This window comes from Orycteropus afer, unplaced genomic scaffold (genome assembly GCF_000298275.1).
Source record: "Orycteropus afer afer isolate SDZICR_OR568_19922 unplaced genomic scaffold, OryAfe1.0 scaffold00014, whole genome shotgun sequence".
NCBI lineage: Eukaryota > Metazoa > Chordata > Mammalia > Tubulidentata > Orycteropodidae > Orycteropus > Orycteropus afer.
In genome coordinates this window covers 16,785,073-16,808,799 of record NW_006921601.1, presented here as the reverse complement: position 1 = coordinate 16,808,799, position 23,727 = coordinate 16,785,073, and the positions used below count along the sequence as shown (strand labels likewise).

Genomic DNA, 23,727 nt, shown 5'->3' with positions numbered 1-23,727 from the left:
AACATGATGTTATATGTTTGTCAAAACCCATAGAATCATATAACACAAAGAGTGAACCCTGATATGAACTATGGACTTTAGTTAATAATAATATATCAGAATTGGTTCATCAGTTAATAACAAATCTATCATAATTATCAATGCAAGATATTAATAATAGGAGAAATGTAGGGGGAGGGGAGAGGTAGTATATGGGAACTCTGTGTACTTTCTGTGAAGTTTTTCTGTAAAACTGCTCTAGAAAATAAAGTCTATTTAAAAATTAAAAAAAAAAAAAAACATGCTACTACAGAAAATACAACTGTATTTATACATTGTTGTTGTTGTTGTTATGTGCCGTCGAGTCGGCCCGACTCATAGCGACCCCTCCTTGGGTTTCCGAGGCAGTATCACTACGGAAGTAGGATTGCCCAACCTTCCTTCCGAGGAGTGGCTGGTGGGTTTGAACCGCCAGCCTTCTGGTTAAGCAGTCAAGTGCTTTAGCCACTATGCTACCAGGCTCCTAGTAGTTTTAGACCATTTAGACCATAGCAGAGCTCAAAAAACTTAGAGCATGGTGATATGGTAGGGTGGAAACATCATGGGGTATTATCAGATTGATCTCAGCTTGAATGCTGGCTTTGCCACTTTCTGGCTGTGTGACTGTGAATTTGTTCATTCTTTTCTCTTTCAGCAAACACTTATTGAGCACCAGCTACACTGAGTACCAGGCACTGTATGAGGCACTGGAAATGCAGCAGTGTACAAAACATACAGTCACTTCCCTCACAGGGCATATAGTCTGTGAGGAGGGGAAAGTAAACCCATCACCACACAAATCATGTATCACTACAGACTATGAGCCCTTCTGTGTGTAAAGGGCTATGATCAGGCAATTACAAGAATCTAATTTGGATTGAGTGCTCAGGGAATCTGCCTCTGAATGACACTTAAACTGGTATCAAAAGAATAAGGAGGGCTGGAGCCCCAGTAAATTGAGGGCTTTGAGAAAAAGGAAGGCCCTACAGGGCATATGCAGGATCTAAAAGAAGGCCAAGGTTGCCAGAGTGTAATGAATGAAAGTTGTGCAAGGTGAAGCCAGCCAGCGGTCAGGAGCCAGGTCACTGGAAATTGCCTCAGGAAGGGCAGTGGGAAGCCACTGAGGGTTTTAAGCAGGAGAGTGACGTGATTTGCAATTGTAAAAGATCACTTTGATGCTCTTTGAAGGTTGGGGTGGCTGGGACACCACTGGAGGCTGTTGGCATGGCCCAGAGGAGAGAAAATAGTGTGCTAGATCAGGGTGGTGCCAGGGAGATGGAGAGATGTGGAATTTGAAATATTTTTGAAGGTAGAGTCTCGGGAGGTCTTGGTGATGGGTTATATGTGGGGGATGACAGTGAGGGAAGGGCCAAGGAGGACAGACAGATCTGGAGCATGAAGGGCTGTGGGTTGGTAGAAATGGAAACACTAGAGCAAGAGCAACAGGGGCAGGGGTGAAGCAGGGAGAATGAGCATGCCGCTAGGTCTCTCTGCGCTGTGCTAGTTTCATATGTAAGCTGCATTCTCAAGGGAACGTTTCAGCCATGTTGCCCTCTGTTTTACAGGTGGTGTATGCTACTCTTGGGGCTGGAACGAGCATGGCATGTGCGGGGATGGCACTGAAGCCAACATTTGGGCCCCCACGCTGGTGCAGGCTCTGAAATCATCACAAGGACTCCATGTGGGCTGTGGAGCTGGCCACTCCCTGGCCCTCTGCCAGCTGCCAGCCCTTCCTGCACTAGTCCAGGGCCCCAAGGTCATGGACTCATCCCCAGATGCCACTGAAGGTGCTGAATCTTAGGAAACAACGTACAAAGAGTGAAACTAGAAGGAAAGACAATCAAAAGCTTCAACCCAAAGCCAATCTGACAAGTCCAGAAGTGAGGAACTTGTGACAGAACGTTTAATAAAGTGGCTTTTCCCACCAAATATTTTCCCATCGAATTGCTTTGCTGGGTATTAGAGGTGGCTCAGGGGGCCCTGGTGGTTGGGTTGACCACAGACCAGAAAGATGGGATGCTGTTTACTCTGTGTCCAGGGCTCAAGGACCCAGGTACCCTTTTCTGCTCAGCAGATGAGAATGAAGTCTTTGCCAAGAGACATGGAAAGCTAAAACACCAGCAGGAATGCTCCATCCTGTCCCTGCCGGTGGCATCAGAAAATCTAGTCATATCTCCAGTGGCTCTTTTGGTCCAGCAGCATTGGATTCATCAAGACAAAGAGTTCCTAGGCCATGCCTAGAGCAGCCACAGCCTCTTCTAGAGTTTTTTCTCAGAACTCAGAGCATGTAGTTTGCTGACTGAAGAATATTGAGGATGTTCAGATGTCCTGGATAATTAGACAAGAAGGAGCTCTTGTCTTGGTGATACGGGCCAAAGGAGAAGGCTCGGGAGTGGGGGTGGAAGGAAGTGGACATGAGTAAATGGAGGAAAAGACAAGACCTCTGGAAAGACCCAGCAGAGGAGACTCCTAAGACAGACCAAGGGGTCGAGAGCCACTGAAACTCTCAGAAGATTTATGCCTTCATCTGAACCAGGAAAAACTCTAGAACTAGTCTGTATACCAGTAATTGCCAACCTCTGTAGTTTCATATGAAGGTAGGGGATCCTAAGGTCACAGCATGTGGAGAGGAGTCTGTAGGGGTAGCAATATCAAAGGCTGAGAGCTTGTCTTTGATCTGCCTCTGCAGGAGGAGGGCCCTCGAGTGAGATCGGGACCAGGTCAGATCCCAGGATCCTTACTTCCCCAGGTTGCAGCTCTGGCTCTGGGGGACACAGCACCTTTCTTACTGCTGTGACTGGTGACAGGTCTTGACCAGAGGACCTAGGAGAGGCCTTTCTCCAGAGGATAGTGTGGCAGTGTCACCAGCTTACCAGCCATGTCTGTGGCTCATCCCACACAGCCTTCTCTGTGACTCAGAAGAGGTTTTGGGTCTGTGAGGACTGTGCTCCAGTGGCTTTAAGAGGAATTATAGAATCTCAGGACATAAAAGCTGGGAGGTCCTTTCATAACCATCTAAGCCAGTGGCCTTCAAACTGCCTTCTTTAGAGCTCTAGGATTCTCTTCAGACCTCAGTGGCCACTAGGTAGGCTATGGGTAAAGGAAGGCAAACTATCCCACCTTAGTCAAATCAGCTTTATTTATATGTGTATTATATATTGGGCTTCATATAAGTTTTCATTTGATAAGGGGTCCTTGAGAAAGTCTAAAAACCACTGATCTTATCCAACACTTTCATTATTCACATGGGAAGATGAAGGCATAGCAAGAGAAAGGGACCATCTCAAGGCCATACACCTCACTGCTGGTCCAGGGTCCTGATAGAGAAATGACCCAGCCAGAGCCCTGAGCCACTGAAACTCCAAGCCAAACTTACTGCTGTCGAATCGGATCCGACTCATAGCGACCCCTCCTTGGGTTTCCAAGGCAGTATCACTATGGAAATAAATTGTCCAGTCTTCCTTCCAAGGAGTGGCTGGTGGGCTTAACCACCGGCCTTCTGGTTAGCAGCCAAATGCCTTCGGCACTACACCACCAGAGCTCCTGAGTCCTGAACCAGAGGAGTGGAATAGAGTATGGCCCTGGGACCTGGGGTGGGCACAACGCTGGCGTGGGGATGAAGGAAATCCTGACCCCCACAGGCCTGAACCTAGATACCACTCACAGCCATGGGCTGATCTCAGATACCAATACTTAGAATCCTGCTCCAAATCTTGTACCCTAGAAATATGCCTGCCCTGGCCAGCAAAGCCTTTGCCCTGCCCCTTCCCAGAACCAATAGGGGCCAACACATCCTCCAAGCACTCTTGTGATGAAAGAAAGGACATCTCCATGCACTCTGAACTGGTCTTACCAGATGGCCAAACCCACGGTGATGGAGCAATTAGATGGCCCAGAGATGACCCATACTGGAGCAAGCCCAAGATAACTGACCACTCCCCACTGTCCCACAGGCTAGGTGGTCTGCATCACACACACAGTTCAGAAATCAGTCTAACACTGAATAGTGCTCAGGGCCAGATCTCCCATTCAGAGTTCCAACTCACAAAGAATCAACACTCTTTCACAGGATTGCAATATAAAGTTCCCTCCTACTTCTTTCAGCATCTGCTAGAAGAAACCAACATCCCAAGTCCTCGGCTGCTGAGTCCTACTGCTTCTCCTAAGGCTTCCTTGTGGTCACAAGAAAGATGTATCCGGGCATTCCTTCCTATGCTGAAATAGGAATATGTTGCATCAGCCCTAAGCTCTTTGATCTAGAACCTCAGACCCTCAGAACCTGAGTCACATCCTTTTTGGAAGCAGGCTGAGTACAGATAACCTACACATGGAATAATAAATGGCTCTTGGCTCTAGAAGATCCCACAGGTGGTCCCATCACCTTGAGTTTCTCTGTCCTGCCCTTCCCAGCAGCAACTTCAGGTGGAACTGGCATTCTCCAGGTACACCTGAGGAGTGCCCAAAAGTTCCAGAGTGGTGAGGGGGTGTTGATAGTATCTCCAAGTCTTTTCTGGCCCCTCTGATCCCTACTGGTCATTCTCAGACTTGTATTATAAATGACCAACCTCCTCTTTCCTAATAGACCATGAGCTCTTTGAGAGCAAGGAACCAAGTCTTGGTCAGTTCAGGAACACCTTCATCGAGGATGAGTCCTAGTACAGAGGAAGTGCCCAGTAAATGTTTGTTAATGAATGAACAGGTCAGTATATCCTGAGGGTCACTGTGAGGACCCTCATTACTTTAATGAGTGGGTTTTGTGGTCCCTTTACCCCTCCACCCCATCCCCTGCCTTTATCCCTTTTACAAATGTTTGATGACAATGTTGTGGCTTCCAAGTCAATGTCCAATATTATCAACCTGGTTCACTAGTGAACCACAGGAACTAACTTCAGAAAATACCCACTCAGTTTTAAATTACTTTTTTTTTTTTTTCTGATTGATTAAGTGAATTACACTTCACATCCCTCCTGTGAGAAGGAGGAAAGGGAAGGAAGAAAGGAGGGGCATGAGTAGAGTATTCACAGGTCTTTGGCCTGGTCCCTGGGGTGATTGTTGATAGTCGAACCACTTACCAAGGCTCGTGGGATGTTTATATCCTTGCCTACCACACACACTCTCCCCTCCTGAGCACAGCCACCCCATCTTCCCTTGACATACCCACCCTTGGTCCAAATAGGTTGTGAGGCCCACAAGACCAATGTTAGATGAGACTGTGCTTGGTGAATGGTGAATCTAGGTCCAGGATCCACAACAAAGCCCACCCACCATGCCCCAGGCATGCACCACTTCCAGATGAAGTGACTTAGTGATAACTGGGAATTGGGAGTTAGCAAGTTAGTTGGGACATAGCTGCGGTCTTAGAGGGAAGGGGTTCCAGGTGTGTGTGTGTAACTGCTACAAGTTCAGGATATCAGAGCAGCTGGAGCCCAGAGAGTGGGGAGATGGGGAGTTGGAAGAGGAGAAGTGGTGGGGTCTTACAAGCAACCTTAAGAAGCTTAAACTTTATTCCTGGAGCAACGGGGTGTTTAAGTCTGAGAGGGAAAGTCAATGTATGTACAGAAGGCTCAAACTGGGAGCAAATGGCAGGATGTGAAGCCGCCCCATCTGTCACCCATGGCACTTCCTGAAGACGGAGAGGAGGCCAGGCCCCGAGAGGTTCCTGGGATTTAGGACCCACGACTCTGGTGTTCTGATCAATTCTATTCCTAAGGGCCAGGCCCAGGAAGGCCTCAATTAGCTTGAGATAGTTTAACCTGAGCTCTGGAATCAAACCACGTGGGTTAAAATCTTGGCTTCACCACTCACTAGCTGTGTGACCTTGGGCCAGTTACTTTCCCTCTCCCAGCCTTGTTCTCTAAAACGGGAAAGTTGAATTATTTATTGTGAGCTATCATTAGAAAGCATTTATAAGATGTCCACCCAACACATGGTAGATGCTCAGTGTATGTTAATCCCTTTCTCCATTAGCTACCATGTTCCTAAAAACCCATATTCCAAATGGCTTTGTGTTGAATCCCACTTTGAGTACTTTGAGTGTACTTTGAGTATACCAGAGGCATTTCCTTGATAGAGTTTCCTGGATAGAGTGAACATTACCCTTCCTACAGCAGCCAAGGCTGCTTGGCTTGTATATCCTGCTACTTATGAATTGTTGTTACATATTGTGGACCTGATAGCTCTTTAGCCTTATAACCTCTGGGGCAGATGCCTGAGTATGTTCACTGCTCCACTGACCCCCACCCCATTGGTTCCCGGGCTGCACAGGGCACCAGAAAGTTAAGGCAAAATCTTAGTGAGGATGGGGAACTGTTAGATGATAATTGGGCACCATCTTAAGCTTCCCTCTCTGATCATTGACTCAGGTCGTGCTGGAAGTGTCAGGGGATCTGAAATCCTGTTAGTGGGACCTGGGCATATCATTTCCCTCTCTAGCCTTCAGTTTTGTGTCTGTAAAATACTCAGACGTTGACTGACTCATTAGGGTCTCTTTCCACCAATATTCCTGGAATTTCAAAATGGATAGGAAGAGAATTGGAACCCTAATCCCCCACCCTATCCCCCACCCTATCCCCCACCAACAATGTCAAGTGAACAATCCCAGCAAATCAGGATTCCAAGAGATGGCTTCACCCTTTCAGAGATGCCTCCAAACTAAGAGAGGGGCTATAAAATAAGGTGGTCCACCTGACTGGGTCCAGCAAGGGCACAGCTGGGTGGGGTGTCAGACGTGGCAGACAGACCCCTGCCTCTGGCTCCATCGAACTCAAGGATGGCCACAGGAGGGAGGTGACTATGGTCTGCAGAGGAAGCTGGTAGCTCTGACATGACCAGATTCAAGGATTCATCAATATGGCATGATTCCATGGAGAAGTGGCTATGCCCAGAGAGCCACTCTATAATGGTCTTAGGGTCAGGTCTTTGTATACCCCACCCCTTCTGAGAACTGCCTCCCTCCCCACACCCAACAGGATCACAGCCCAAGGAGTTACCCTCCCACCTTGCCTACAAAGGGGGGGGGGGGTTCCTGAGGGCATTTTCTTCCTTAGGGCCTGGCTTTCCCCACCAGTGAGAGGATAGCCAGCACCTTGAGGTGGGTCATTGCCCTCTCTGGGCCTAGTTTCATGTCTGTAAAATGCTTAGAGGTTGACTTACATAACCTTTAAGGACTCTTTCCACTCAAACATTCCTGGATTCTCTAGTGCCCAGAGGAGCTCACCCACAGGCTTACCCCAGCCCGGCCACAGTGGGCTTGACCAGAGGCTGGGTGCAGAATCACGACACTGCCTTAAGGCAAGAAAAACAAACCCAAATCAATGCTTCATCTCGAAAATCAGCTTTTTATTATTGGGGGCCAGGGCCCAGGTAGGAGGGAGGCTGTTAAAGCATCATTGTTCTCTTTCCAGGAAGTGTTACCAGCTGCAGTGAAAGCTCGACATGTTGCATTTTTTTCAACTCAAGCATGTGTTTTTCAAAAATATCCTCCCCTCCCCTAATTTTAGAATCAGACCAAAGCCAAGCTACTGTCCCCTGTTTCTGTTGGGAAAATACTATATTTATTTGAAATGCAGGAGTGTGTCTCTGCAAACCTCCCGACTGCTTCAGGAAAACAAATCTGCTTTAGACTATACAGAAACCATGATACAAAATTTATTTCATGCTAGAATCGCTTTGCATTACATTGGGCATGCAGTTTTTTACTTGGAAGTTCTAAATTGCATACAGTGCCAGGCTGTGCCTTAATAAAAGTGGAGGAGGTTGCTCCTCCCGTGGTCCTGATCTTTTGGTGCTCTACATCCTGGTTTTAAAGAAACACTTTAAATCTGTATGGTATTGTTTACTATGAACAATTTGTCATGAAAGGTGGTCACACTGGATCTACACACCGATAAGATGACAGAATCAACCTAGACTAGCTGCTGTCAGAGGTCTTGGGGTGACATCCGCTGGGTCACAAGCATGCCAAATGGAGAGGGAAGAAGGCAGAGGTGCGAGTTTCCGCAATCCTATTTGGAGCAAAGTTCTCAGTCTCCGCGTATGAGATGAACTATGAAGGCGAGGGCAATGTGACTGCTGACTGACCGACTGCCCTTTCTGGAACCTTAACTCTCAAGAGATCTCATACCCAAAAAGGGAAGCAATCCGTCCCCGCCCCCAGCCCTCCTCTCCCCACCCCTAGAAATGCACAGGCTTCTACTGAGCTCCGTTACAGTTTGGCTTCAACAATGTGTGTAAAAGTAACGAGCTTCAAAAGAAAATAGAGAACTTTTGCTTTTTCTTTTCGCTGTTGTTGTTTAAGGTAATCATACACTTGCAGGGGTTTGGTGCGTTTGGTTGGCTGGGTTTTCTGTTTAACTTCATGCAAGTCATGCTAAGGATCCCCTCCCACCACCCCCTCAAATGAAAGAAAATTCTTAAAAAAATGAAAAGAATGAAAAGAAATCCTCTACGGTCAGTTACCATTTGGCCGTAGAAAAAGCTACGTCCGTCCTAGTACAATGCCTGTGCCACTCGGACCCATCCGGCAAACCTGCATGGCGTGAATTTACTCTGTCCGAGGGTGAGGAGGGGCTGCAGGTCCACCCAGATGCTTAATAGCCACCAGTGTCCTCGGCCAAGCCGCCTGGTCAAGTCACTCTCACAGCCTCTGTCGGCATATACTTAGCAATGACAGGGCTTTCTTTGCAAAGATCTGTATGTAAAGAATACAATTAACACTTGAGCTTCTCTTCTTGGCTTTCCCATCCCGCTTGGTACTTAGTTTTTAAGGAAGGAGGAGGAAAGACAGAACAGCCGCATGCAGAGGCAGGCAGATTCTTCTCCAGCTGGCTTGGTTTTCCCATGCAGTGAGCCAGCCTAGCACGCCTCTTTCTCTCCCTCCTGGGGAACGGGGTGGAGTCCCTGACTTGTCTCCTACTCTGCAACGAGCTCAGACACCTGCATGGCGCACGGCTCAGAATTCTCCTGAGAAAAGCAAAGTCCTCAGTGGCTGGCATGACTTCATGAGAGCAGGGGTCAGATGGATGTGGGTTGGGGCTTCACTTTGGTGCCTCTCCCAAATACTCTGACACCCAAATCTCTATGGGATTAGAGAGTGGGGATCACCTGTGGACAGTGGGTGCCGCTGGGGTCCCTAGCCACTACAGGAATTTGGGCCACCTTCTGTCCACACTCCCTGGGCTTCTGGAAACACAGTAAACAGACTCTTCTATCTGCTCTTTGAGGCCACACTGATTGACCCAACATTCAAGATGAAGGAAACAGGCAGCCCATGAGATTTTCTGGGTAGGGTACAGCCTTTGGGGATGGTCTATTTGTTTCCCTCTCTCTCTCCAGGGCTGCCCCTGCTCCTTGGCATTCTAGAACCTCCACCTTGATAAAAAGCCAACTGCAAAGGCAGACATCCGGCCCATCCATGGAAGGTGCCAAGGATGGGGCCCTTCCCAAGGCCAGCAGCCCTCCAGCATGCAGCACCATGCAGGGAATGGTACATGGCACTGGGGTCCAAGGTACCTCTGGGCAGAGCAAGGAAGCAGGGGCCAGCCTAGGCCAGGTGGGCACACCTGGTGGGGTCATTTGCTTCAACTAAGCACCATGGCCAGAAGGATTTTCCCACCTCTTAGTGCAGCTATCTTGCCTCTTCTGTTTGCCTTTTGAGTTCTGTGCTTAACTACTTCAAATATTTGAGCAGTTGTGAATGGCCTCGGGCTATACCAACTGTTGCTCTCAGAAAACCAACTACCTAGTCCAGCCCTGCTCACCCCGGTCAGCATGCATCCTATGTGAGCGGGGGAGGCTTCCCAGACATGCACGAGCTGCCCAGCCCGCCTGCTATGCTAAGGGTGACTTCCTTCACCTCCTCCACTTTCCAGGCCAATACCTGTAGCCCTGAGCCAGGGTGCTCTGGGCCCCACCCCGAGTCTCTCCCCAGCCCATGCTCCAGCTCTACTAGAAACTTTTCTCTCCAGCTGGGTCAGCCTAAGGATCTATTACGAAACCTTGAGTAGAGAGGCCACCACCGGTCTGGGCTTTCACCAACCACAAGGGGGCTTCTGATCCACACCCAGGGCTGTGGTCATTGGGCACTGGGGACCCAAGGGGTCCGCAGAGTCCTGCTAACACACCTTCTCTTGGCACCTTCTCTACTGCCACTAGCAATACTCTGACTGGCACACACCTTACATTTGAAAGAACACTGGCTTCACCCCCAAGGCCTGAAGTCACTTCTCTGTTCATGTTCCCCTCCCACTGGCCTATGCACTCTCATGAAAGGATAATTCTTCCAGAGTGTGGACCTTGGGTGACTAAACCAAGCCTGTCCAGGCCTACCACTATCCTCCTCTCAGGTCAGTGGGCCTAACCTGCTCTCTGCCGGAGCAGTCTAGAAAATTCCTGAATCCCTTGCTTTTGGGTCACAGCCCAGTCAGCCAGCCTATCCCAAGCCCCTACCTGCCCCTTAGCTCACTGCCAACCTGAGGTTTTCTCTGGAAGCCTGACATCCACTTTGGACAAAGGGACTTAGACCTCCAAGGGCCACCCCGGGGACTCCCTCCACTCCATGCCCCCCTCAGTGTGCCTGTCTGCCCCTCAGCGCCCCTCGCCCGCCGCCCGCCCCCCATCTGCGGGAGCGAGGCGCGTCCTGATGATGCAGAGCGCGCCAGCCTCCTCTACATACCCTTTCTCATTCCTCCACCAGGTGGGCACGCGTACTCCCCGGTTGATAAGAGGAAGCAGGGTCCGTATCTCTCGCGGGTGCCTGAGCGCGTAAAGGGCAGGCCCTCATCGGGAGTGAGGGCCTGGTCTATGTGGGGGCAGTCTTCGTTCGCCAGCGCGGCCTTCGCCACCTCCCCATTCAGTTTGGAATCTTCAAACATATAAGCAGAAGCTATTGAGACACTGAAAACCGTTTAGTGGGGGGGATAGGCCAGAGGTGGGGCATTGGCAAAGGGCAGCCAGTCCTCAGGAAGGGAGAGCAGGTGGGCCGTGGAGTGAGGCCGAGGCTGGGGGTCATCAAGTCATTCAGGCAGCCTATGGGCTGCCCACATTGCTAGGAGGACAGGAAGGGGTCCTGGGTTTGCTCAAAGTTTGCAAAAAGATGAGTTGGTGATGAGCCTAGTGGGCGCAGTGCTGGGAGTGGGCCCAGGGCCCAAGGCCGGCTGATGAGACAGGATGGTGTGAATGCAGTCATGGGGAAGGAGCCAGACACAGAGCTCAGGGAGGAGACAGACAGACACACAGAAGCACTCCAGTCCAGAGAAGTGGCATTTTTTGGACACCTTTGCTGCTGACCAGAGCCTCCCATTCTCCAGCCAGCCGGTCACTTAGGCTTCCCTAACCTCACTCAGACCCAGCCCAGACACTCAGCCTGGTCTATCCCCATACAGCCCCCATCTGATCAAATCTCCTCCATGCCCATCTAGGTCCCATTTAATTGCTCAGTTTATGCTGTCTCCCCCACACACCTTATCTGATCACTCTGCCTGCCCCACCCCCATCCCTTTCTATACCCAGTCTGTCACTCTGCATGCTCTACCCCCATACTGACTCAGCTGGGTCACCCAGTCTACTCAGTCCCCCATGCAGATCCAATCTGACCACTCACTATCCCTGGCCCCCACACAGACTCAATCTGGCCACACACAGTCTACTTTGCTCCCATATAGACCAAGCCCAATTCCTCCACCTGCTCTGCCCCAGCAGGCCTGGTCATCGCGCACAGGCACAACACGGATATATGCATGAGGCTGTGACAGCAGGACATGGGTCTGGGAGTGGCTCCCATCCCTCTGTCTCCTCTCATCAGTGTCCCTGGCAAAGCAGAGCAAATGAGTATGTAGAAGACAGCAGCGGCTGATGGGCTTTGGTGGGGAAGGACTTGAGCCTTGGCCTCTGCAGCAGCCTGAGAAGGAACCTGGGAAGGGGCACATTTGGAGGGGGGCAAAGTATGGTCAGAGAAAGTATGGCCTCTCCGGCTCCAGGGCAGAGCTGTGGAAGCCCCTGGGGCTGGCAGAGGTAGCTCTGACTGGCCTTTGCCCCTACCCCCATCCCTCCTGGGGACTGAGCCTGCTCCATGCTCTCGGGTCCTCAAAGCAGAATCTTCTTGGCCAGTTCAGTCCCCAGAATGCCCCCTGTGACCTCCTCAAATCTTCATCTAAAGTAAAAGCCTCAAGGGTGAGCCCTTTTGGGGACGAAGAAAACCAGCTAGGGTGTTGACCATATTAGAAAGGCTTTCCTAAAGATTAAGGAGGGGGAAAAAGCTGGATGCAATTTCCACCCAGATTTGACACTTCCATGATCCCTGTTCACATCATGTAACTACACGCAGAAGTGATCCTTCCCCGCGTGCACACACTCAGCATGCACGTGGGTGGGATCACCACCCGTGCACACATCATGTCACTACAAAGAGGCAGTCACTCAAAAGAGAAATGGACCAATCAGGTTTATTCATAAAGCAAATCCAAAAAAAAAAAAAAAAAATCCCATCATAATTTTGGAACTTAAAAAAAATCTCTCATACAAGATGGCAAAGCGTTTCACGTACAGTGCGTTTCTTGACAAACCCCATGGGCTTCACTCCCCAATAGACTCTCAACCAGAAAGGCCAGTTACCAAGGTTACCCTGACACCACATGACTGGGGCTGGGGCTTCTCTGGGGCCTGGGGGCTGAGGGTCTATAGAGCAGACAGGTCTGCATGCACACATGTGTGCTCACAGATGTGCCTGGACCTGCCTCCCACTGTGTCTGGCCCGTCTTATTTTCCCAGGGCCTCTAGGCCAGGGAGCAGGGTGCTTGGGGAGAGAGGAGGGGAGAAGGCGGAGGAGGAGGAGGAGGAAGTAGATGGGAGGAGAGGAAGTTGAAGCCCGTAATACCCTGCACACATTTTCCTCAAGGGGAAGACAACCTGTCCTCCCAGGCAGTGTCTCCATCTGGGGAGGGAGGCAAGGACTTGCTGTCTCTCTGGCCTTCCTCTGTCAGTGCAGTTCTTGCCCAGGGGATGGGTCAAAGGTTGGTGTCCCTCCCTGTCTCTGTCTCCATGGAGGTGACTGAGTCCCCTCCTCCAGGTCTGTGGGTGCTGAGCCACCACCCACTGTATGCCTACAAGTGCCATTGCCCCTGGGGCTCCCAGCTTCCACAGCCTTCAATGGGTCCAAGGTTTGGACTGGTTTTCCCTCCTGGGGCAGGAAACAAGGAGCAGCCACATTTCCTGTGGTGGATGTGAGCTGGAGCGATCCTTCCTTGAGGAAGCCCCCAGGACAACCCTGGGACTTGCTTCTTTCAACCTTGACCTCTGAGGAGGGAACAATGATGGGGGTAGGGGTATTTATGTCTCATCTGGTGACTGAACCCAGCTTCACTGGACTGTTGGTTTGTCTGCAGTTTGGGGATGCTTTCAGAGACTTAGGGCATTCTCCCTCCCCAAATGGAAGAGTGGCTGGAAGAGAAACCAAGGAGGGGCCATTTCTCTGAATCTGGAGAGCCTAGGGGATGGGCCAGAGGGGTGAGCTTGCCCAAGAGTCCCCATCCTGCTACATCCATCTTTTGGATGAGATGACACAAGGGGCCTTGGTTCCTCCTCTTCCCGGAAGGCTGCGAGCCCTTCCTCCCCTGGTCCCTGGTCCCTGGTCCCTGGTCCCTAGCCCCTGACCCTATACTAGACCCACCAGCCCACAATGGTGAAATGGCAGCATGGGCAGTGTCTTACAGAGATGATTTCCAGGCTTTGAAATGGGCTGAGATGAGCGTCTGTGAGAGGGTCATTTTTTTTTTAAACTTTGGAGCAAGGAGAACCCACATGGCTGGCCAGCAGGGCTGGCTTGTCTGCCCTGGTCTCCAGGCACTGCCAGATGTACTTACTGTTTGCACCAGCAGCGGGCGCTGGGGGCGCACGCAGGGCTGGGGTAGGGTGGGGGTTTGCTGGGGTCTGCCCAGCTGAGGGCTCAAGGAAAAAACATCCCGGGCTAAATGGGAACGGTCTGTGAGAGAAACGAGCAGAGTACAATCACGAGAACCAGCACAAGTCATGTAACAAAACGAGGAGAGAGAGAGACATGATTAGTGGAGAGAGAGAGAGAGAGAATGTGAACAGCACAGAAAAGAACACCCATGCCTGGCCCTCAGAGTCCATCCATTTCTCCACTACTTCTTATCCTGCCTGGGGGCATCAAGGAACCCACTCAGGGCCCAAGCTATTTACCCTGTGCTTTGACACCCAGTATGGAGGGCCAACACCCCACACCCTGCCTGCTCAACTCTGCCCCCAACCCCCTTACTCTCCATACCCCATGGTGTCACATCACTTCCTCAGCACCCACTGCAGCTTCACAGCGGAATGGTGGAATGGACAGGGGATAGGGGCATTTTGGACTCAGCTGCTCAAGGGAGAACCTACCCCCACTGCCCACCACCAATCACCACCACCACCACCAAAGATGACCCAGAGGCTGCAGTGGGAGCTCCCAACAGGCACAGATAAGGGGCTTCTCTGGGAACTGACTGCTGCCCTGAGTGCCACGGGCAGGAGGGAGCCTGGCCCCATTCCCTCCTCCCTTGCCAGCCCCCTGCTCACCGAGAGCGGGACCCTAGAGCCCAGGACACAGCACCACAAGGATTGATCCACATCACAGGAGCAGAGATGGACAAGACACACGTGAATGGACATGGCAGGAGAGAGGGAGCATGCTGAACTGTCCAGAGCAGGTAGTCTGGGCCCCAAACTGCATATGGGGGAGGGAGCCCCCTTCTAGGAGAAGAGCTGCTTCTCCTGTCAGCACTAGGCAGTCCTTGGCTGCACCAGAGTACCCTCCTGGCATCCCCTGTAGGGCCCTACAACCAGCTGAGAATAGGACCCTTGACTACCCCTTGATACTATAACTCCCCAGGACAAGACCTCCAAACACTGAAGCCACACAGGCCATGACACAGAGGAGACCCTGGAACAGACACAGACCTAAGGATTCAGGAGGTGGGAGTCAGGGAAGGTGCTGCTGGCAGGAATGAGGGGTGTGGGTGACTACCCTCAAAGCCCAGCTTGCTTTTCAGGTGGGATTGGGGAACCCCAGCTTAGGCTGTTTGACTGCCCTTGGGACTGCATCTCATCTCCCATGGTAGGGCCTGGTCTCTACCCGCCACATTTGTCTTCTTCACCCTGGCTTCCCCCTCACTCACTCACAAACTCACCCCAACCCCAGGCTCATCTGGCCCATAGCTACAAGCAGAAAGGGAAATGGGAAGGGACTCACTGGTGCAGACATGGGGAGGGGATGCCCCTTAAGGGCTGCAGAGCTTGCTGGTGGTAGATAATCTGAGTTTTACACAACAGCTCCTGGGCTGGACCCCAAAGGCTGGAGGGAGGAGTGTTTGGTGAGGGGTGAGGCTCAGCAGGGTCTCTGAGATGAGGTGGACAGGCCAGAACATCAGGGCAGCACCACCAGCAGCTCCCTCCCTCCCTCTCTGGGGTCATCTGTTCCCTCAGCTAAATCTGCTCTGGGAGGTGAGCACTTGGGAAGGGAATGAGGATAGAGACAGGAAGGAGGATTCAGGCATCTGGGCCCCAGAGGGCAAGCTTGAGAGGGCCCCCCATCCCCCAATACCTCCTCAGCCATAGAGACTGCCCAAGCTAGTGCACACTGGGTCCCAAAGACCTGGGGCCAGGGTAGGGTGGCTCTCATAAGCAGGGCTGCCAAGGCTGGGAAAGGGTTGTGGGGTCCAGAGGAGTCCAGAAGGAGTGCATGGGCTTGAGATATGTGCTGCAGCATAGAAGGAGGGCTGGTGTCTCTGGGACTAGCTGGTATGCGCGTCTGAACATCTGAACACAGGGATCTGCTCTCATCTGTGTGCATGTGTGCACCTCAGCACATGGATAATACTGTGCCAGTGGCTAGGCGAGCAGAGGATTCTGTGCTTGACTGGAATAAACCAGGGATCCTTGGCAGGTGGGCCTGGGGCACCCATGCTAATGCACACCACTTGTGAAAGATCCAGGGTTAGGAGGACTGGATGGAAGGGCCAAGCAGAGCCATGATGATGTCACTCATGCTGAACTCTTTCTGCTGGGCCTGGAGAGGAGCTGAGGGCTCCATGATGGTGGCTCTTAAGGTCAAGACACTCAGCTCAGTGACAGCTCATCCAAAGCAGAGAGGTGGGGCAGGGGCTTCCCACAGACACATGCCTGGCTATTGCCAAGCAGGAGCCATGCCTTGGCTGGGGAGCCCTGCCCGACCTCTGGCCCTCTGTTCTGCCTCTCAGACCCCTGCCTATCCCCTGGCCCAGCCCAGGACACTAGCCACTTTCCTCTCAGGTGCCTACAGGAATCTCAGGAAGGGGGAAAGGGTGGGCAAAGGGAAAGGGCTGGAAAGCCTCCATGGGCAGAGAAGTGGGCTTTACTGCTGTGGTGGGTGTAGCTGTGAAATGAAGCCAGAACAAGATCAGGAGGGTGATGGTTCAGAGAGCACATCAGCAGGGAAGAAAGAATCAATCATCCACTGGGGAGGCCACCCACACCTCAAGGAAACATGCTCACCTGAGCCCAGCTAGACTACAGCCTCCATGCACACACCTGGGTCACAGGCTAACTGCTACCTAGCCCTATCCTCCAGCACCCCATTCACCCCAGCACTCCTTCTCAGCTCAGTGTGATCATTCTCTGGGTCATCCATTCCTTTGAAATCCCTGTGTCCACAGAATAAGTCGATGGTATTCCATGGGTAGAGGTAGACTATGGGCTTTTTTTTATCTACGGACCAGAGCCCCATGATCAACTTTATGTGCTATGAGCAGGTTCTCATAAAACTGAGATAGTCCCATAACAAACCACTAGCCATGGAATATTAGAATATATCCCACAGTGACTAGTATTGTTGCATGCCCCCCCTCCCCCTCCCCGGCCCCCAGTGAATTCACGGGAAAGTGGTTGTGCACTGGTTGGGATAACTTGTATTGCTGCTGCAGTCCCTACATCAGAAATGTGGAGAACCCTCGGTGGGAGGTTGTTGCTGGTCTGTTGCACTTTCATTTAAGCTGCCAGAGTGGTGGCCCCCTCTAGTCCTTTGTTTACCAGCCACTTCCATCAGAAGACCACCAAAAACTCCCACTTGACCATCAACCCAAACAGACAACGTGAAAGCTATAGTCACTCTAAAGGTTCCTAAAGATAAATGCTAAACTCTAGAGTGGTGGTAGAAGATGAGTTGGTTCTGCATGCTATGGGGTAAGTAAGCTTGTTACGGAGGGCTAGAGGTGTCTTCTAGGAAGGACCTGGAGCTAGGCAGCCGGAATCAGAGCAGGAATTCTACTCAGCTATGGAGACAGGCTCTGTCGGGGGATGAGACTCCGTGCTTCTGCCTTTGCAGGGACCCTCTGCCCAGATCCCATGCACCATTTCTGCTGTCTACACAGCCTAAAGGTAGCTGTGTAAGGACCAAATCAAAAGCCGCCTGGTGTTTTCTAATCACACTTGCCCCACCCCCACCCTGCCCCAACACTGGGTCAGTAGCCTGAGTCAGAGACTCACACTCAACTCCTGCCCACCTGAGCAGCAGCCCCTCGGGCTCCTGCTAAGACAGTCCTCAGCAACTTCATGGGCCGTGTTGCCTCTTTAGAACATCATGAGACCAACGGCATCAACCTCCTTACCCAGGACCACCAATGAGGCTCTTGCCTTCTGAATTTTGGCTGCCCAGCATCTCCCTGGGCCCCTAAGCTCCAAACCTGGAGACTGAGTGTGGGTTCCTGGGTCACCCACGGAGCTAAGGAAGCAGTCTGACTGAATCTGGAATCATCGCTACAGGGGATGGAGTAAAAGGTCAGATTGACATGCCTCTAAGAGGTTTCCTACCTGCTCTGTTAATTTCTAAAATTTCTTCCTGGGTCAGCGGGCATGTGTCACTCTGAGTACTGTGGTGTGGAGAGTTTACGACAGATTTACAATAATTGGGAGATCCCAGCTGCGGTGGCCGTGGAATATGCTTCTTTTTTTTCTTTGGTAGTTTCTGCTTAGCCATGGCTAAGGAGTAATACATCCCGAAATTGTTCACAATGACAGGCACGGGCATGGCGATGGTCAGCACGCCTGCCAGTGCACACAGTGCTCCCACCAACATGCCGGACCATGTCTGCGGATACATGTCTCCATAGCCCAGCGTTGTCATGGTGACCACGGCCCACCAGAAGCCAATGGGGATGTTCTTAAAGTGCGTGTGCTCACTGGCGCTGGGGTCATTGGGCTGGGCCCCTATCCTCTCAGCATAGTAGATCATGGTGGCGAAGATCAGCACGCCCAAAGCCAGGAAGATGATAAGCAGGAGGAACTCATTGGTGCTGGCACGGAGCGTGTGGCCCAGGACCCTCAGGCCCACAAAATGACGGGTCAGCTTGAAGATGCGCAGGATGCGCACAAAACGGACGACACGCAGGAAGCCCAGGACATCCTTGGCAGCCTTAGAGGACAGGCCACTTAGGCCCACCTCCAGGTAGAAGGGTAGGATGGCCACAAAGTCAATGATGTTGAGGGAGTTTTTGATGAATTCAACCTTGTTGGGGCAGAAGACGACACGCATGAGGAACTCAAAGGTGAACCAGACCACACAGACACCCTCAATGTAGGTAAGGAAGGCCTCTGTCTCAGCTTCCCGGTAGTAGCGTACTTGTGTGCCATTCCGCACGTTCTCAATCTCTGTCTTGTTCACGATGGGGTTGAAGCGCTCATGGGTCTCCAGGCAGAAGGTGGTGATGGAGACCAGGATGAAGAACAAAGAGGCAAAGGCCACATACTGTGGGGGAGAAACAAACACTGTCAGAGGGGTGGCTTGACCACCCACCCAAAGCAGAGAAACATAAGGTGCCTTGGTGTCCAGCCAGGGGAAAATACCTGCACAATGCCCCCTATAACCCTAACGTGAGTCACACTGACCACGTTATACATCTTTTGGAGTAAGGATGCTCAGGGAGGTACAGGGTTATGGCAGAAACTGCTCTCTTTTCACTAACCCATTTCCTCTTCCTCTTGGATAAACAATAGAATACATTTTCCAGTGAGGTCAAGTGACAAGGTTGAGGACAGTGGAATGTGGACAAAAGAGAGGTGTGGTACTTTCAGGCCAGGCCCATCAATCTTCCATGCTCTTTCTTCCCCCTAATGCTGCTCAAATGCAGCGGATCCAACAGAAGACTCTGAATCCCTAGGGGACAGTAGAGCCACCAGAGGAAAGAAGCCTGGGTCCCTGAAAGAAAACACACCCACTAACTACCCTCCTAGTTCTGTGATCTATAGCTCACTCATGTGGTCTCTTTTGGGTTCTAGCCTATCTAGAATTGAGGAAGATGTATATCTGTCCCATTGCCCTAGACTCTATGCTTCTAGAAACTCCAACCACCAACCTGACAGTGAGTTTCTCATCCTAGAAGGTATTCAAATATAGGCTGAATGATCACCTGTGTGAGGTACTGTGTTGAGGGTCAGGCATCGGGAGGAGAATTGCACCAGGGGTCTTCAAAGGGCACCATAAGCCAAGAGTCTGAGTCTATCTTTGTGTTCCTTGTCAGAACCCAAGTAGGGTGTGGGTAAAAGGAAGGAAGAAGCTGATAGGGGTCTGAGGCTTCCCAAACATATATGGTACCTGCTGCTTGTGGACCCCATCACTGGGAAGAAAATGGCCAGGATAACTCAGCCTGTCCTGAACCACCCAGTCTGGCCCTGAACCCCTGGAGAAAAGCTTAGGAAGCCCTTTGGTTTGATTTGGTGGCTCCATGTAATGACTCACTGGGCCTTTTTAGTCCTCAGAAGACATGGGTAACTAAAGTGGTGAACTCAAGCAGCTGTCTGAGTTTCAAACCCTCCTGCGCAGACTGAATTCTGAGCAAGGTCTCTTCTCACAGCCTCCAGTCAGGTGCTCCTGAAATTCTAACATACCACAGCCTCCCTTGGCACTGCCTTGGGCACATGGACCTCTGACTAACAGCCCTTCCCTGTGGGCCCATGGGGTCATTCCAACCTGCATGCTCCCACCACTCCCCACTCCACTGGACTCCCCTTCTCGCCTGATCAAGACAGCCCATGGAAGAAGCAGGGCCATCTTTCAGGAGGCAGCCCAGGGCTACAGTCTGGAGTGGGTAGCATCTTTCTTCTCCAGAGCTACCTTCATAGACGACTTCAGGAAATGCCAAGGTCCCACCTTGTAGCAGAAGGCAGCATGCTGCCTCTAGCAATTGGCATTGTTTACATTGATTTGGGAGGCAGGAGGCTGGAATTACCAAGACAACCCTGCCTGGGTTGACCAGGGCCACAGAACTAGCCACCCAAATGGGAGAGATCATAGCAGTTAAAAGGTGGCAACAACCCAAGTGTCCATCAACAGATAACAGAATAAACAAAATGTGATATATCCATACAAGGTAATATTATCCAGCCATAAAGAGGAATGAAATTCTGAATCATGCTACAACATGGCTGGACCTTGAACATGTTATACTAAGAAGCCAGACACAAAAGGGCACTTTTGTGAAGTATCTAGATTAGGCAAATGCATAGACACAGAAAGTAGATTAAGCAAGGAATTCTAGTGGTGTAGTGGTTAAAGCATTTCTCTGCTAACCAAAAGGTTGGTGATTTGAACCCACCAGCCTCTCTGGGGAAGAAAAAGGTGAGGCAGTCTGCTTTCACAAAGATTTACAGCCTTAGAAACCCAAAGACGGTCACTGTGAGTCAGAATTGACTTGATGGCAGTGAGGTTTTTTTTTTGGGAGGGGGGCAGGGAGTTGGTTTAAGGACTTGAAGGAGGGGAGAATTAGGCAGTCATTGCTTAATGAGTATGGAGTTTCTGTTTAGGGTGATGGAAACATTTTGGAATACTGATGGTTAAACAATATTGTGAATATAATTAATACCACTGAATTCTCAAAATTATTTAAATGGCAAATATTATGTTACATAGATTTTACCATAATATAAAGAAAGTAAAGAAAAAAAGCAGCAGGGACCACTGCACCCCTGGACTCCCAGTCCTGGCCAGTGGTCAGAGACAAGCGGCACCTCCTCTCCTCGCTGCTCACAGTGACCCTTTTCTCTCAAGAGGGCCAGTGCCATCAAGGCTAACAGGTTTCTAGGCTCTGTCTCGGCCACCAGTCCTACCTCCTTGCAGCTAAAAAGAGCAGCCCATATGATCCCAGCCCTCCCTGTATCACCTGGCCGTGCTGCTCACAGAACAAAGCCCAAACCCTTCAGCTTGTGGCATGAGGCCTGCCATGCCCTGGCCTCATTTGGCTTCTCAGGGTCCTCTCCCTACACATCCCCACATTCTTGCCACATGCAACTCTGTCATTTCTGACCACAGAGCATCTTCCTTCTCTCCATGTCTTGGCACCTGCTGTTCTCTTCACAAGAAAGTGTTCCTGCCAGTCTCCAGCTGGCAAAACTCTACTCATCCTTCCATGTCACACTAAGTTTCCCTTCTCCTGGGAAAGCTTCTCCAGGTAAGGCTCCCCCTGGCATCTGTGGCCCTGAGGTATAGTAAATATTCCCTAAATAGTCTCTAAATTCACCCCCAGGGAGGCAGAGTCTGTCTCTAATTCTGGCTCTGCAATGCTTGAGGAAGCTCATGGGAACAGCCCAGACAGGACACTAATGTCCCAAGATACTTTTAACTCCCAGATGCCCCATCGGCCCTCAAAGCTCTGCCATTTTCCCCTCTCACAGTACAAATACTGATGGGAAACTGAGGCCCAGAAACAGGACAGGCCTGCCCTGGGTAACATCCTTATGACACTAGGGTGGGAAAAACCTTGGTTTTCAGGGGATCAGTGGACAGCCTCAAGATGGGTCCAGCCCTCAGGGAGTGGAAGAGTGGATGGCAGTAGAATCTAGGCCTGGAGCCAGACACTAAGACTTCTTCCCCAGGGAGGGGAGAGGTGGAAACTGGGCCTCCTTCCCTGCCTAGGCTACCTGGGTACCTTCCAGCCTCTGTTCCAGGGAAACCTGGTCTGTCCTCTGTCACAGGCAAAGCCCCAGACACATCTGGGTCCAAGTAGACCTTTAGAAGTGTTATGGAGGAAGGTGTTCCTGGCCTGTTTAGCTCTCTACACTCTCCTAAGTGTAGATATTAATAGATCATCACAGGGTGCAGCCAAACAAGAGCTTGCACCCAGAACCCTCAGCTTCCTTCTGCCTATCCTCCAGAGTAAGCTCAGTGCAGGACGGAGAGGGGAAGATACTGCCAAAGCCTGAGGACCTATTATGTGCCTTAATGCTTGTACCAATCTGGTGAGATAGGTGATCGTATCCCATTGTGCCAAATAGGGAAAATAAGCCAGGGTCTTCAAGCCAGTATGGAGCTGAGACTTGGACCAAAGTTGATCTAACTCCAGAACCTAAGCTCTTTCTATCACCAGAGTCATAAAAATTACTGGGTTTATTGGGTATCTGGCCCCTGACTCTGCCTGGAGAGTTCCATCTTGGAACTTGGGACCCACAGTCCAGACTCTCTTGCAATGAGAGAAAGGATGATGCCTGGATCCAGAGGATGGAGTCCATTCACACTTGAATCCTCCTTAGGCTTTGATGCCTAGACTAGCACCTGTGACAAGAAAAGCCTCAGACATGGAGATGCTGCCTCCACTTTGCCCAGGGGACCGACACCAACAATACCTTTGAGTGGCCTGGTCTACTTCCTTGCTGATCTGGAGAGGGCAGTTTGGGAGAGGAACTCAACTTGTTCAGGAAGCTCAACCAAGGGGTGGAGAAAATGTGCATAGGGATGGGGATTTCCTGGGATCTGCTGCCCCCTCACAGGGAAGGCCCCTAGCCTTGGGAGTAGCCACAGTGACCCTGGGCTGTCATCCCGGGACTGTCGAGGTCTCAGGGAAGAGCAAAGGTCTGTGTTGTCCAATGTGGGCCATCAACCTCTCCAACTCTCAGTTACCCACAGGACATGGGACAGTCACCCACAGACCACAGACACACACAACTTCCCAGACCTCGGCCAGTATCTAAGTACATACTCTATGCTTGTGAAGGGAACACACATTACAACAAAGTGTTCCTATACACATATGCATATGAAACACAAGGAGCCCATTAGAGCTTACTGAAACATATAACCACACATTGTAAACACTCAGGTGCTGTACCACAAGGCACATACACCCCCAAGCACACACCAACAGTACTCGTGCACACACACTCACAGCACACAGATGGTACGACAGTGTAAACACACAGCACACACACGATGAATACATACAGACCCCAGGCATTTTCCCCCACTCTGCCTTTGCCCTGGTAGCCCCCTTATACACCCCTCTGCCCTGCCTCCTGCGTGGTAGTTGACTCTGTCTATCTCTTTCACAGGCTGGGCAGCTCCAGCCTATCTGCCTTGCCTCTGCCTCCTAAGCCTCTCCTGTTGCCCACAGATGCTTGCCTGCTTGAACAATGCCAGCCCTGGATTTCCTGTCCATAGGCCCTGACCATTATTCCATGGGCTTCCTGATTCCTGTCATCTGCCAGACCATGTTGCCTTTCTCCACCCAAATGGCATCACTAAGGGGTGTGGGGAGTGTGGACCACACTGGGTGACATTGTCAGAGGGAGTGGCACCAAAATTACTATCTAGAAAATCTTTGTGCAGTTTTTCAGCAGAAATTTATTATTTTTATAAAAATACCCATGTAGATATGGAAAAAATGATCACTAACTTTATATGGAAAGGAAAGAGACCTC

General features: G+C 51.0%; 2 protein-coding genes across 2 annotated transcripts in view; one reads left to right on the top strand and one right to left on the bottom strand.

Moving 5' to 3' along the window:
- Positions 1–1,819, top strand: part of SERGEF (secretion regulating guanine nucleotide exchange factor) — a 324,210-nt gene extending 322,391 nt beyond the window's left edge. The window contains exon 11 of the mRNA XM_042783005.1: positions 1,584–1,819. Within this exon, the coding sequence (XP_042638939.1) occupies positions 1,584–1,819 (236 nt within the window). The remainder of the gene's footprint in view (positions 1–1,583) is intronic.
- A 6,823-nt stretch (positions 1,820–8,642) lies between these two features.
- Positions 8,643–23,727, bottom strand: part of KCNC1 (potassium voltage-gated channel subfamily C member 1) — a 53,210-nt gene continuing 38,125 nt past the window's right edge. The window contains exons 2-4 of the mRNA XM_007955592.2: positions 17,854–18,787; positions 10,691–10,879; positions 8,643–8,707 (exon numbers count right to left, since the gene is read on the bottom strand). Of these exons, the coding sequence (XP_007953783.1) occupies positions 8,643–8,707; positions 10,691–10,879; positions 17,854–18,787 (1,188 nt within the window). The remainder of the gene's footprint in view (positions 8,708–10,690; positions 10,880–17,853; positions 18,788–23,727) is intronic.